Below are 14,586 nucleotides of genomic sequence, written 5' to 3' on the forward strand. Positions count from 1 at the left end.
ATCATGTGTGCAACAGGGGAAAAAAGAATATGAAATAGATGTTTGGTCTGTTTGAATGTGAAAACTAGAGATATCAAAGGAAGGTAGTGGGTCCAGAGTGAACAAAAGCTGATGGTTTCTCTTGCTAAGTGCCGCTAGGCTGTAGAAGTTCTTGCAACAGGCAGTTGTGAATGCTGAGAGTTTATACTAATTCAGAAAACAGCTGGACAAACCGATGGAAGAGAAAGCCATTAAGAAATCTTAAATAGAAAGGCTCTGACTCAAGGAATCCCTGAGCCACAAGCTGTGTCTTGGGGAGCCGCTAGAAGGCTGGAGAGTTTGTTGGGAGTGTACTGGTATGTGTTCCCTAAATGCCTGCTGCTGGCCTTTGTCACTTACAGCATATTTGGCTAAAAGAGCTTTGATCAGATCCGGTATTACTGTCTTTATTCCTCACTAAAGTTTTGAAGGTGTAGCAGACATACATATACATAAAATCCAGTTAGCCATCTTCAACATATTTATGAAGACTGCCTATGAAGCTGGTGAGGTAGCATAAGTTAGGGCATCAGCAATTCATCACACTAAGATTTGTACTTTTGTAACCTTAAATTGTTTGAGCATCCTTATACCGTGGAGCCAGTTGTTCATTTAATAATAAATGTTCACCAACCTGTGATGGGAGTAGTTATCACATTAGTAAACATTTGATTGAGCTGACAGTTAGCTATATGCTATAGTTCCACATGAACTTTCACAGAAACTGAGAGAAAAATCAAAGGTTTTCTTTTTGCTGTAGCTTGGATTTAAGAATACATTTGAGTGTTCAAGTACTATAGCTTGCAACTAACTGTCACAATGTATATTAGCTAAAACTGCTTGCTTTCTGATGCTGTTCCTTGATTAAATGGAAAGCATATGACTCAGACCTATTAGACCATCACATAGTTGGTAAAGATGTACTCTAATGAATGGAGTATGAATGATGAAGCATAATAAATGTTAATGGTGAAGAATTCTATGTTAGAACTTGTCACTTGGATATGAATTATAGGTACTATAGTAGATATATAGGTACTATAAAGCACACAACTAGTAATCTGTAGTATTGCTGTGTAAGAGAAACTGTAGTTTTCTTCTTTGATTTTTCATATTTGAAAATCAGGTTTAAGAGGTAAATTTAAATTTGTCTCATTATTCTGATAGTCCAATATGTAAAGCTTTGTTTGATGGAGAGGTGGAGGGGAAAACCCCAACCAGACCACAAATGATAAAATATGTCAGATAAACTTTAAGATCTGTTTGTATAGCTTGCTGTGTCTGATCCTTTCCTGAGCTGATTTTGTCTATTGACTGCTAATGGAAAATGCAGTTCAGAAGTGTAACTTTACATGTGATGTTTGTGAAAGGCAGCAGATTAATGTGCTTTGAAATGAAGCCATCTAGGCAGGGATCAACAGTTACTTTATTTGAAGGTCTGATATGTCTGCTAGGCTCTGGACCAGAGGTTGACAATTTGCTACAGGTCTGATAGAATTCTGTATTTAATACATAGGCTCCAATGATTACATCTTTTGAGCTATCAGAGAGAAATATCTTGTGTTTAAAGAATATGTATGTCTTGCTCTTTTGGTTAGAGCCATAATTTACCTCCTTAAAGCACTGATGGGAACAGTGTTTAATCAATGTCTTCTGATCTTCAGCAGCTGAAAGTGTACACACCTTCATAGATGCTTGGACTGTGTTAGTGAACTTGTCTGGATTTTTTCAGTGTTTAAAATCGTCCCCAGATCAGTATGCATTTCAGTGTTTGGTGTTAATCTGTAGCTGGAGAATACAGTAGAGGTAAAGTAGTCATTGAATGTCAACTAAGCAGGATTGTTTTAAGGCTTCATAGTATATTCAGTTTCTGGCATCCTATATGAGACAAACTATGCTGTCAATTGAAACAGTGTTGGTTTTTTTCTTTGTGACTGCCTTTTTTACTAACTATTTCTGCAAAGCTGCTGTTAGATGGTAAAAGTATTTTAGGGCCTGACTAATACACTGTGGCTTAATGAACTGTAAGTGGCATTCAGTAAAGCAGTCCAAAGACTACCTGAATCTGAAAGTAAGAAACAGTTCATAGAATCCAAAATCTCTGTAGAAGAAATGAAAGTGAACTTCATGTTGTGCTAAGGAAATTTACTGTAAATAAAGAGTCCATCTATAGACTATTATAACCTCTTTAACATCTGTTTAAGGTGACCTATTTTTCTCCTAAAGTCCTCCTAATTCAACTGGTAAAATTATGTATTCTGACAATATAATCCTCAAATCTTTGGGTAGACAATGCTGACATGTCTCATTTTGAGCCCATTTAAGACCCGTTAACATGTTTCAGACTACAGTAACCTATTAAATAAATACATCAGGAAAAAGCTTTTACTGGTAATGGTTGTTTTGCTTAGGTGACTATGGCTGTAATGTATTGTGAGTACATCTGGTACTTCAGTGCTTATCAGTGATCTTTTTTCCTTTAGGCGGTTTCCTAGAAACATGATTGCTTGCTGGTCTTGATCTCACAGCTTTGTGAAGACTTCTTCTCTGATAATGTCAAGTTCAGGCTACCCTCCTAACCAAGGAGCATTCAGCACAGAACAGAGTCGTTACCCTACTCACTCTGTCCAGTACACCTTTCCTAGCACCCGACACCAGCAGGTAAGGAGACACGAGGGTTACAAATTTAGCAAGAGTGTAATTCGGGTGTTTGCTATGCCAAATGGGATTTTTTTAATTTTTTTTTTTTTTTTTAAACCAATGAAATACAAGTCAGTCACATCTGAAAACAGTGGAGTTGCAGACCAATATGCCCTGCTGAGGAGCACTGCTGCCAGTGTTCCTTAGGTAGATAGTTGTGGTTTGGTTTGGTTTGCCTTCCTTTTTTCTGCTGAAAGCATTGCATTTTGATTCTTCAAGATTATATATGTATCTGCTTTTTTACTTGGTTTTTGACAGAAAACTGAGTTTTATAATTCTGTGTCTTTATCGCGGGGAATTAATATAAACTTCCTGGTTTTACCATTGGTTTCTCGTAGTTAAATAAATTCACTAGGGATTGTGTTCATAAACTTCTGTTGTAGTTTTGCTTTAATTTATTAATGTTTAGTCATCATAGTAAATTTGTCTAGCGTAAGTGTGGCTGAGTTCATATGCATTGATAGCAATAATTTTCCAAGAATGTGCAAATAATCTGACTATAGTTAGTATATATTTAATGTGAATGCAGTGTTCTGAGTGTAACAAATCCTTTGAGAGACTGGACTCTTGGGGCATTTGTGGGTACTAAATTTTTATGGGGAATTAATCTCCTATTAGGCCCAGGAGCATAAGTAGTGAACCCATAGTCATCTTTTCTCCTTCTATATAAGGAGTATTGTGCTAGATTCTCTGTAAGCTAAATGTAGTGCTTGACAAAATCTGTGTGCAAGGTGGAGAACATGAATCTGAAGTATAAAAACTTGTGTTACACTCTGAATTTTTTCTGAAGCCGCTGTACTAGTGCTTCCAGCTAGCTGTGTTCTGCTAGCCAGAATTGGGATAATGGATTTCTAAGAATCTCCTACTTGATCATTTCTGCTGAGCATTTATTCTGCCATCCTGTGCTCTCTATGACATGGTAGGCTGTGGAGGACTAGCTGTTGGCTTTAGAACAGCTCGGGTTTCCCCCGTTTTAATGTAATTCTTCTGCTACAGATACTTTAAATGTTTTGTTCTACTTACATGTTTGCAAAAGGAAATTCAAGAATTGGAGCTTTTTGGCTTGCTCCGTATTTATTTTTAGATAATTTGTAAAAACAAAATCTTATGGGTAATGACCTATTGCTTCTCTTCGGTTAATGCCAGCTGCATATAATTATTAAAAGCCAGTGGTTGAAGACCCATATATACAAATAAATTGTCTTGTACCTCACTTTGATTATAAATTATATCAGTCAGAAGATGCATTTTGTCTGACTCTTAGTCCTAATTAATAGTGTCTGATATAAAAATGTCTTGAGGTGATAACAGAAGGAATTGCCTCGGGGTTGCTGAAATATAATCTTGTTTTACCACTTTGTAGTTGGATGTGCAAAATTGATTTTAAAGGATATTTTTTGAAAGGATATTCTTCTGCTGCTGACTCATTTGCGTTTTGTTAGAAGTTAATGTTAGGTGGAATTCTTAGCATAAGTATTTAGTCTCTTTTAAAGTTAATTTAAAACTTAGAACTGCCATTTACAAACTTTATTTTTTGAGCTTAAATAAGGCTTTGGTGATCTGGTCTTGGTCTGTATTTAATACCTTTGGAAATGATCATTCCGTGATGCCAGATGCTTTCGATCTTGTTTTTTGTGCCTTAGTTCTTGTTAACATCAGAAGTGTGTTCCATTTAGGAATTTGCAGTTCCCGATTATCGTTCGTCTCACCTGGAAGTCAGTCAGGCAACCCAGCTCTTGCAGCAGCAGCAGCAACAGCAGCAGCAACTTCGGCGTAGGCCTTCCTTGCTTTCTGAATTTCACCCAGGCTCTGACAGGTGAGGATGCTGTTTTTGAAGTATGTGAACATGAATCTTCTATGAGTCTGTGCTTTCTGTAAAGGTAATTTTAGCTTCTGAATAGAAAGGTTTTTGAGTTTCACAGGTTTTGTCTAAGTACTTGACTTTTATTGATCGGTGCTCCATTGTTGTAACAGTGTCGGTCTCATGTGTTTGAGTGTTGTAGCTGTTGTGCAATTCCTCAGTCCCTTTGGCTTAACTAATACATTTGTTTCACAGACAGGAAGTGACAGTCTGCTTTCCTTTTCCCACACCTCCCCTAACAAGCTGTCAGTAAACTTCTGAGAATCCAAGTGCATATTGCAGACTTTTTAATGCTGTTTAGGCTAAAAGTGTGTAAAGTTTGTACCCTAGGATAATTTAATCTTGCTGAGTAGAAGCAATAAGTGCAAGAGTTGTTACAGTGTGAATATTACCTGTCATGTTTCCTAGATTAGGCTTGCTTATTCAACAGATTGTATCTGTGTGGCTGGGCAAGTAAGAAACAACAGAGCTAATTGGGTATTTGAGTTCTAAGAATTTAAAACACTGAATTGTGGCACAAAATGGATTTCTAGGCACAGAGGACTAAATCAGTGTGTGCTGTTTTTGACAAGACGCTTGATAGCTTCATATCATTTGTTCTAAATACCCTTTTTGTCAGTCTTGTATACCATTCCTGTCTCTGTGTAAGTAGATGCAACTGACCTGGGTTCAATAGGTTAACTGAAGGCAAATGTAGTGGACAACTACAGTGAATCATATGTTGTAATTTAGTTTCACATTGGTAATATCTTACTTCTCAGTAAAATGGGTTACTTCACATGGATATTAAGGAATATTCAAATGTACATTAGTATTACTGTAAGGTTGATAGGTTCAAGAAAGTTTTCAGACTGTGTTACGCATTCATTTGACTATATACCTGAAGAATATTGGATATACTCTGAAAACCAAATTTAGAAATTAAAAACCCACTACAGATCAGAATAAGATTAACTGGATTGTAGTAAGTTAGTAAGAATATGCTTCTGTTTAGTTGAGAGGTTACTATATGATTTATGCACCTCAATTCTTTAGCATATTAGTATGCTGATCTACAGTCATAAGGAAGTGTTACTGCTTGTAACAACCTCTTTTTTTCTTGGACTCTTAGTAAGTATATCTGCTAGGAGCAACTTTATATGCTGGATTACTGCTAGCAGTTTATTTTGGCTATAACCGAGGTATCTGGTTCTGAACAAATACCAGTGATGAATGTTATGTAAATACTGGTGTGGCTTAAAATCTCATTAGAATATTCCCAGAAATAACTTGATAATAGTGAAATCTGGGGCTTGCATATTGCCTTCATCTTGTGTCACCAAAATGTCAGTAATGCTCTGTTTTAGTGCTGAGAATCATAGTAGCTTTTAGAGCTCTCAAAACTTCAGTTTATAGCAGAAGTAAATTTCCTCCCGTGTTGTAAATTTGTAAAAGCTTATTCAGTAGTTCTGGCAAAATACAGGAAACTACTGTCATCTCTTCAGTGGCACTTCATAGGAAGATGTTGAAGCATATGAGGTTCTTTTATGGACATCCTGTGCATTGCACTGTAAAGAAGCTAGTGATACTGTTCTTTTGCATTTTTCTGAGAAGGAGGAGTTTTTAAATGACTCATGGATTGAATCAATGACTGTTTCTGTTGTATAGTAGCATTTTAGTAGAGATCAGGTTCCAAATAGGCTCATGGCTCATTTCAAGCATTCTGTGTGTATTTAAAAATTATTTGACTGCAAAAATGAAATAATGGAGCTGTTGTGGCCATCTGTGTTCAGTGGAATATAGTACTATATTTGTCTTATGGATTTTTTTTGTTCATAATTTGAATCAGAGCTTGGATTTGGACAATATCATTGTAGCAGTGGTAAGTTTCTTTGAGGGTTTGTAATGATAGGCATGCATTTAAACAGTGTCTTGTAAGATTCAAGTTACCTTTCTCTTTTTCAATGGATTTTAACTGTTATATTTTTGAAGATCATACTTAAAAACATTTGTCTGCCTTACTGTTTAGAACGATCTTCCCTAAATTGCATCTGTGTATTTGAAAAGGGTTGACGAACACCAAATAAGTTTTCTTTTATGGAAAATGTATATTTTAATAGGTTTTTTTCTTCTGTATATTAGGCCTCAGGAAAGGAGAACTGGATATGAACAGCAATTTCATCCAGGTCCATCTCAGACAGATCATGATTCACTGGAATCTAAGCGACCACGTCTTGAACAAGTCTCTGATTCCCATTTTCAGCGTGTCAGTGCAGCTACTGTCTTGCCTTTAGTACATCCTCTGCAGGAAGGGTTGAGATCTGCAGATATTAAGAAGGTAAAGCCATTTTCTATTATAATGCTGAAGGTGTAACTTCCTATGTTGCCATAAGCGAATAATTTTTTTTTTTGTTAGGTAATTTTTTTATTTGTTTAGGTTCATTCTTTAATCCCAGAAATTTAATTTTACACATTATCACAAACTGTGGTCATAAGTCAGTGTTACTCTTTTATAAAAAGAACAAGAAGATAAGTCTTCCTCAAACACAGTAAAGAGACTGGAGTTCTGAGTTGCCACTACACTCTTAAGTCATTAAAACCTTAGTCACAAAATTATTATAGTATAGTGCATGAAATATTTCTGCTTTTCAACTGAGAGCTGCCATCAAATGCATTCAAGTCCATTTTTTTACTGTAATTAATATTTGTACTGAATGGTCAAAGTACTTGTCTCCGCCCCCTTCCCCTTTTAAGCATTTGAAATGGATCTGCTTATTTACATAACACTAATTATATTTGTCACTGTCTCATTTTGGGTAAACGTAGGACAATCTAGTTTGGTGTGGATATTTTCTATTGTAGGTACTGAATATTGATTAGAGCAATTTGTATAAAGCAGATAAATGTCTCTTAAATGAATATTTAACATCTTCTGTCATGCACGCACACAAGCACACAGCCTCACACACCAAAAAGGTGGTGCATAATGGGTGTGACTTCTGAAGGTGAGCGCTCAAGTCTCTAAACTCAGATCATTTAAAGAAAAAATTCACCGTATGGATTCAAAAGCTAATAGGCAACAGATTTTTAAAGTTGATTACTTGTCTTGCCTTCTCTCTACCATTCCTTTTATCATGTGAATAAACTGCCTGTGAAGTAAAGTGAAATCATGACAGCATGTGAGTAACTTCTTAGTAACTTCCTCTGTTGCATAGCAAAGATAAGATCAAAGCGGGTTGGAGAAACCAAGCTAAGGCATGCAGTGTTAACATGCTTGCATGTAACTGAATTTTTATCCAGGCACTACATACAGAAATCTAATGTCTCAATTTAGAAATACAGCCTAGTATTATCTTGAGGAGAAGTGGCATTCAGACATGTCATCTTTCAGTCAGATTAGCTTGAATGAGGGAGGTATTACTGAGCTAGCGTTTGCCAGCTAGGTAGTCATGCAGCACAATGCTCTGAGGACATAAACAAAGACAAGCTACAACACTGCTGATGTTAGAACATGAAGCATGTTGAAATATGTTGTTTGGAAACAGACAAAAAAACCAAAGGAAAAAAAAAATCAAAGCCAAATGAACAGTCATCTGTCCTTTCTTAAGTCATGTTAAGTTCTCCTGAACTTAACATTTATAAGTTAACACAACTAACTCCAGATGTACTTTATCAGGCTGGTGGTCGTGATTATCTTCAAGAATATCCTCATCAGTATATGTGCAGAGTACTGAGGATTGGTTCTCAAGTAACCCTTCCTTTAAAGATAAAAGATACTGTTTACATTTATGAAGATATATTTTTAAAAGGGAGATGTTTTGATTGTAGTTTGTTTTCCAGGTAAATATTGAAGTGTGCTGTTATTTTTAAAGGTGGATTTGAAATTACAGTATCATGAATGGGTTGTCTGTTAATTCTAAAATATTTAGAGCATTAGTAAACTGAAATATTAAACTTTAACTTAGCTCCTTAACAGCGATATAGATAACTGGAAATTCTTTTTAATTCATGCATGCTAGTTTGGTTACTGAACACTCATTCACATGTTATCAATACGACTTGATTTGTCTCAATCTCTACCACTCCACCCCAACCCCATCTCCTGTCCCCATGAAAGGACCCGGCTTTTGGAGGAAAGCATGAGGGACCATCTTCTCCAATTTCTGGTCAGCCTTGTGGGGAGGACCAAAATGCTTCACCTTCAAAGCTGTCAAAGGAAGAATTGATACAGAGCATGGACCGTGTAGATCGTGAAATTGCGAAAGTCGAACAGCAAATCCTTAAACTGAAGAAAAAGCAAGTAAGCATACCAGACACTTCTGTTGTTATCTGCCAGTGAAAGAGGTGTGGAAAAACTTCATTTGTTGGTGGTGGTGGTGAATTTTTTGATTACATGAACCAAATGAACAAGTTAAAAAGGGAAGGTTATGTATACGATTTTGCTAGAATGTTTAAATAGGTGGGACATCACATAAACGTTTTTTGAAAATAGCTACATAGGAACATCAGCAGCAGATGGCTTTATATTTTAAACTTTTGTTAGATGACTAGTGAAACAAGGGCACTGTGACTGTAATTTCAGCTTTAAAGATGACTGCTGTGTGAGGGGAGGCTATCATCTTTCTTCTTTCGTAGTCTGTGCAAGGGGAGAATCCCTTGCATGTGTCTCTGAAACCAGAGCTTGTACAAAAGTCCCTGGATCTTCTGCTTTCACGAGCGTAAGAGATCCTAACATCTGGAGCTAAAGTCAGCCTTGGGGGAAAGTGTAGTAGGAAGGGTGTGAGTAAACAGAGAGCGGAGAAATAAAGGAGGAAATGTCACTTTTTTTAGTACAGTCCTGGCTATGCTTTGCATCAGAGAACTGCACTTCAGCTATTGGAAGCAAAGGAAATGTTTGCTGGCAGTAGTTGTTGCCTTCCCAGTAGCTGTTGTGGCCAACTAAACCCACCCTTCAATCTAGGCATCTGTTATTCATTGGCAAAAACAAAGTTCTTGTCTCCTTTTCGTTTTATGACTTTCAAAGATCCAGATAGAAGTAGTGCCAGCTTTGTGGGGTTTTTTGTTGGTTTTTTTTAGTGGAAACTGTAGGAAATGAGAGTTACGCTATAGGATTTGTTAACTTGTAGGTCCAGGATAACAAATAGACAACTCTCTGGAGCAGTATGTTTTTAGGGTCTGGAAGCATTTAATTACACCTGAATTTTAATGACCTGTAAAGTGACCTTCAGCAGAAAAACAAAAAAGGATGTCACTGAGTACCTGGCTGTATGTTAATGGTGCTTATCTTCTTGTTTGTTTGTTTACTTTTCCACAAAATCAGCAAGTACTATGCATATCATCTATGAAGGTTCATTTGTGCACATTTGTACTATGATTTAACTTGAAAAAAATTACAAAGTTGCTGTTGCCTGCAATAGCCGAGCCTGTTTATTGTGGCATTCTGCAAAAATTTTAGATTTTGAATTCTTATGCAGCAATATAACACATTCTAGCCAGTGCTGTAAGACAGGATGGATCCCTAGTGTCAGAATTTCTTTGTTGTATATTTGTGGCAGGCATGGATGAAGGGTATGTACAATTAAAAAATGAAGATGTCACTGAACCAGATTTATTTGATGTGAAAGTAAATCACAGCAGTGTAGTAGCTAGGAAAATATTACAGGTTTTTTTGCTTGTTTGGTATTGTAACAATCTTGGAACTTCAATATATGTGGAGTGGTTTATTTCTGTTGTGAAGTCCATTTAGAATGATGTTCTCTATGGATTGTTAGAAGGACTTTTGTACCTTTTTAAAAAATCAAGACTGTAGTAATAATGACACTTGAATATCTACAATGTAGAAAGACACCTCTGTGGATTACTTCCTCTGTGAGAAGGCAGGTTTGGTGTAACTGTTCTCTAAAGTTAATATTTTTGTTTAAATAGTGATAAATTACAATGCGACAGTGGATTTAAATGTCAGGCTGAAACAAGTCTGATTCAATGCAGGTGAGTCTTGCAAACAGTTAATTTGGTTTACCAGTAGTACAAAAAATAGTCTTGTTATCGACGCTGTTTGCATTAAAACCATTTCATTCATTCCTTGTCAGTTAAGAAGAGAAATAACAGGCAGTGCTAACTGTTGATCAGATGCATATTTTATCTCTGGTGACTAATTACTGGTAAGGGTAACATGGTGCGGATGGCTGATTTTCTTTCTTTCGTCTCTTAGCAACAACTTGAAGAAGAAGCTGCTAAGCCTCCAGAGCCAGAGAGGCCTGTCTCCCCTCCTCCAGTGGAACAGAAACACCGCAGTATTGTCCAAATTATTTACGATGAAAATCGGGTAAGCATGATTTTCAGTTGACTAAGTGTAGCTGTGAATCTGACCCAATATGCTAAAATTCATTACGTCTTAATTTACTTCCATGGGGGCTATTTTTGCTTCTCCTGTTTTATTGATTTGCCCACCCCTCTTTTAATATTCATTTACTTCTTTAAATGAAAGACACTTGCATGACATTTTTATTCTTGATCACAGGATCCTCCTGTCTCATAAGCAGTCTAGGGAAACACATCTATGGGTCTTATCCCTAGACCCTTGTGTTGAGGTGGATAGATAAACATGCACACACACACATACATGTGTGTATATATATGTTTGTGTATGTGTAGATAGGTAGATATAAAATAATGCTTCAGAAATTTATCTTGAATTCTCTTTTCCTCACATAAATACTGACAAGCTTGGCTGAAGACCCAACATTTAAATTAGCTGAAGGAGGAGAAAAACTGCATATGTTGTAAGATTCTATGCCTTCTTTTTAAATTCTGACTTCTGGTACTTAAGATTTGGATGAATGAACAGATATGAAGAAGTAGTATATAGGTGAATAGTGAGCTTGTGTTGCATAAGTGGTGAGAAAAGTACAGGAGCTCAATAATGTTGTCAACAGTAGCAAAGTGCTTCCTGCTGTTTTTTTCCCTGGTAGTTTGAGATAAGGGAGTTGGATATCTGCTGGTTTGGAAAGTATTATGATCTTCTGTGAGAGTGCTATATGTTTGCTTAATTTCCCAATTTTATTTTGTAGTTTAGAGGAACAGTTAGCTTCTATTACAATAGACTATTTTTGAAAATATGTAAAAAACTTCAACACAGTACTAGATTTTATACAGTTGAACCGTGTCCCAAGGGTTTCATGCAGCTTGTTCTCCCCTTCCCCCAGTTATCTGTGGAATTTGATGTATTTACTTAATACAGCACATTAGGGCAATTATTACGTTATAAAAACTGATGTAAACAATGTACAGCAATATGTTTATTTCTGGTTACAAACCAGTTTTACTGTTTTAAATCTCTTTCACACTATAATGTAATTAAAAATTATTAAAATCATACAATCACCTTACAAGACTTCCTCAAGCTGAGTTGCATATTGAGTAGTAGGCAAAACTATGTGAATTTGAAGACCTCTTAGCAGGCTGCTATGCAGCTCTTTCTCTGCTAACTCTGGTTACAGGTGGGTTTTACAACAGAATTTTGAACTTGCTATTGCATTTCCCATCCTGTGTATGTGCCAGTAGATAGGGAAACCCATTTTTATGTTGCCTGAGATGGAGTAACATATCAGTGTATAGTCATCTATTAGCTGCTTCTGTCTGTGTAGCTGTTCATATAGTATTCTATACACAAGGAGAATTACCAAGCTTGATGTGTTTGTGAATCGATTTAGCACTTGGTTTGAGTTCTCATATCAGGAATTACATGTACTGTAGAATGGCAATGTTGATGGGGCTTAATGCAGATAGCACATGTGAATACTCACTGTCTTATTTAAAGGGTTATTAAAGATGCATTAAGCCATTTGTGTACATAGCATTTCTTTGGTGTCTTGTCTTCTGCAGTTGTACAACAGGACAGTCCCCTCAGCAGCTTTGCTTTCATCTTCAAACCATGCAGTTTAGGATAATTACTTTTAATATTCAACTACTGTTGGCTAAAATTTGGTTAAAGTAATAGGGCTAGAGTTCAGTTTTAAATGTTTTGAGACCAGAAGAGCCATTCTACCAGGGTAATACTATAATATTTCCTTGATATATAATTATTTTGTATAGCTGTGAGTTCCAAAAAATTTCTCAAGATTGAAATCACATGGAAAGAGGTTAGAACTTAGCAGAACGCTTTCTAATAATAACCGCTTTATGGATTAGTTTCTCCTATATTTTTCTTTGCAGATGTCTTAGGGCTAGCACATACAGCTGTTGGGGGGGGGGAAGCAAATTTGAACTAGTATGTTGGATCATTTTAGATAGCTTTGTCTTCTGACAAGGGGCTTTGGAAGATCATAAAGGCTTGAAATGAATTTGTGAAAGCCAACTGGCTTATTCAGTGCTGCCTGCTTTAGGGTCAGAATTATTCTCGGGTCTTCACCTACTGTGGGGGAAGGAGGACCTTTTACCTCTGTGTGTGTGTGTTTGTACACACTGATGCACACTCCCAGACTTGGCAATTGGAGAGTTTTAGTCTCTTAATTCCGTTTTTCAATGCTAGCTATGCTTTGTTTTACTGGACACCTTTCTTCATCTTAATTATTATTTGCTGTATTATTTATTAAATGTATGGTCTTTTTGAACTGCAGAGGTCAGTTTCTCCTTTTATGCTCTATTGGCTTCCAAACATGGAGATCAGAGTAGAAACAGCACAATTCAAGTACAGGTTTCTTGATTTGCTGAGGCAACATTGTAGAAGTAGTTTAAGAAGGATATAGCATGGTCAGACAGCGGTTTAGCAGCTAGCTTAAGTGAAAGAGTTCAGATACACTTTTGACACTAACTTCAGATGATTTACTTAGACTATACCAAAAAATCTTACTTGCAGAAAAAAGCAGAAGAAGCTCACAAGATTTTTGAAGGTCTTGGTCCAAAAGTTGAACTGGTAAGTTGTGGGTTTGGGTTTTTTTTTCTGTTCTTTTTTCTGTATTGTGAGTTGTTGTAATTCTATTGTGGTAAACAGATGTAGTTCTGTATTAATGTATAAAATAAGTGTGTGTTTAAATGCACTGGTGAATTGGGGCTTGAGTGAACTGATTGGCTGCATAAGTGTAATTTTTAAAATAGTTTTGAATCTATTTTAGAGAACAGTTTGAAATATGAAAAAAATGAAACACTGTTATATACGTAAGTAGTTACAATAATTTTAAGTAATGAAATACATGCTTTGTGTTGAGTATCTTCTGGTCCCTTCAGATTGCTGCATCTCAGATTGAGTGCACTGTTGGCAGAATACTAAAATATTGTTAAATGTATTGCATATACTTTTAGAATTACATGCATTGAAAAGTACTAAGCATTCCTTTCTAATCTAAAATTGTAGCCACTTTACAACCAACCATCAGACACAAAGGTCTACCATGAAAACATCAAAACGTAAGTGCTTTAATATCTTGTCATTGTGCCATTTAAGGGACCTAGACTGAAACATTTGCTCAGATTTTTCATTGCTGTGATTTCCAAACAGAATGTGTGTACTTTAACCATAATTAAAAGCTTTCAGTCCATGTAACTTTCCAATTTCTATGTTGTAGAACAGTGCTGCAAGACACGAGTTATATATACACTGAAGGCAGACAGAAACCATAACTTTTCATCTTAACTTAAAGACAAAAATAAATCATAAAACTTAAGTTGGTAACGCTTGTGTTTTTCAAAGTCTAAAATACCAGATTTGACCTAGATATGTCTAGTCAACTTTTCCTGAATGTACTGTTCAAAGGAGTGTTTTAAAAGTTAGCGCTGTCAGTAAACTGTAGGAGGAGTCCTGAATTTTTTTTTTTAATTATCTATTTATTTATTGACTTAACCATGTACTTATTTTTTGTCATGGGCTATGAGCAAAGTTATTGCATGCTCACTTACTTGTTATTTAGGGCAAACCAAATTCAGTGATCTGAAATAAACTGGTTGTCTCCTCCTGGAAGAAACGTGGATTTTGAGGAAAATAATTGTTTCTTTTTTTAATATAGAACTTTTTTCTCAAATTTGTATGAGCT

The 14,586-nt window shown here is 36.0% G+C and overlaps 1 protein-coding gene across 3 annotated transcripts in view; it reads left to right on the plus strand.

Moving 5' to 3' along the window:
- Positions 1 to 14,586, plus strand: part of NCOR1 (nuclear receptor corepressor 1) — a 75,265-nt gene that overhangs the window by 11,954 nt on the left and 48,725 nt on the right. For all 3 annotated transcript variants that reach the window (XM_069791082.1, XM_069791084.1, XM_069791083.1), the window contains exons 2-8: positions 2,502 to 2,679; positions 4,395 to 4,534; positions 6,701 to 6,896; positions 8,676 to 8,858; positions 10,770 to 10,883; positions 13,416 to 13,472; positions 13,911 to 13,963. In XM_069791082.1, the coding sequence (XP_069647183.1) occupies positions 2,572 to 2,679; positions 4,395 to 4,534; positions 6,701 to 6,896; positions 8,676 to 8,858; positions 10,770 to 10,883; positions 13,416 to 13,472; positions 13,911 to 13,963 (851 nt within the window). In that variant the 5' untranslated portion in view covers positions 2,502 to 2,571. The remainder of the gene's footprint in view (positions 1 to 2,501; positions 2,680 to 4,394; positions 4,535 to 6,700; positions 6,897 to 8,675; positions 8,859 to 10,769; positions 10,884 to 13,415; positions 13,473 to 13,910; positions 13,964 to 14,586) is intronic.

The sequence above is a fragment of the Haliaeetus albicilla genome, chromosome 9 (genome assembly GCF_947461875.1).
Source record: "Haliaeetus albicilla chromosome 9, bHalAlb1.1, whole genome shotgun sequence".
In the NCBI taxonomy this organism is placed as follows: domain Eukaryota; kingdom Metazoa; phylum Chordata; class Aves; order Accipitriformes; family Accipitridae; genus Haliaeetus; species Haliaeetus albicilla.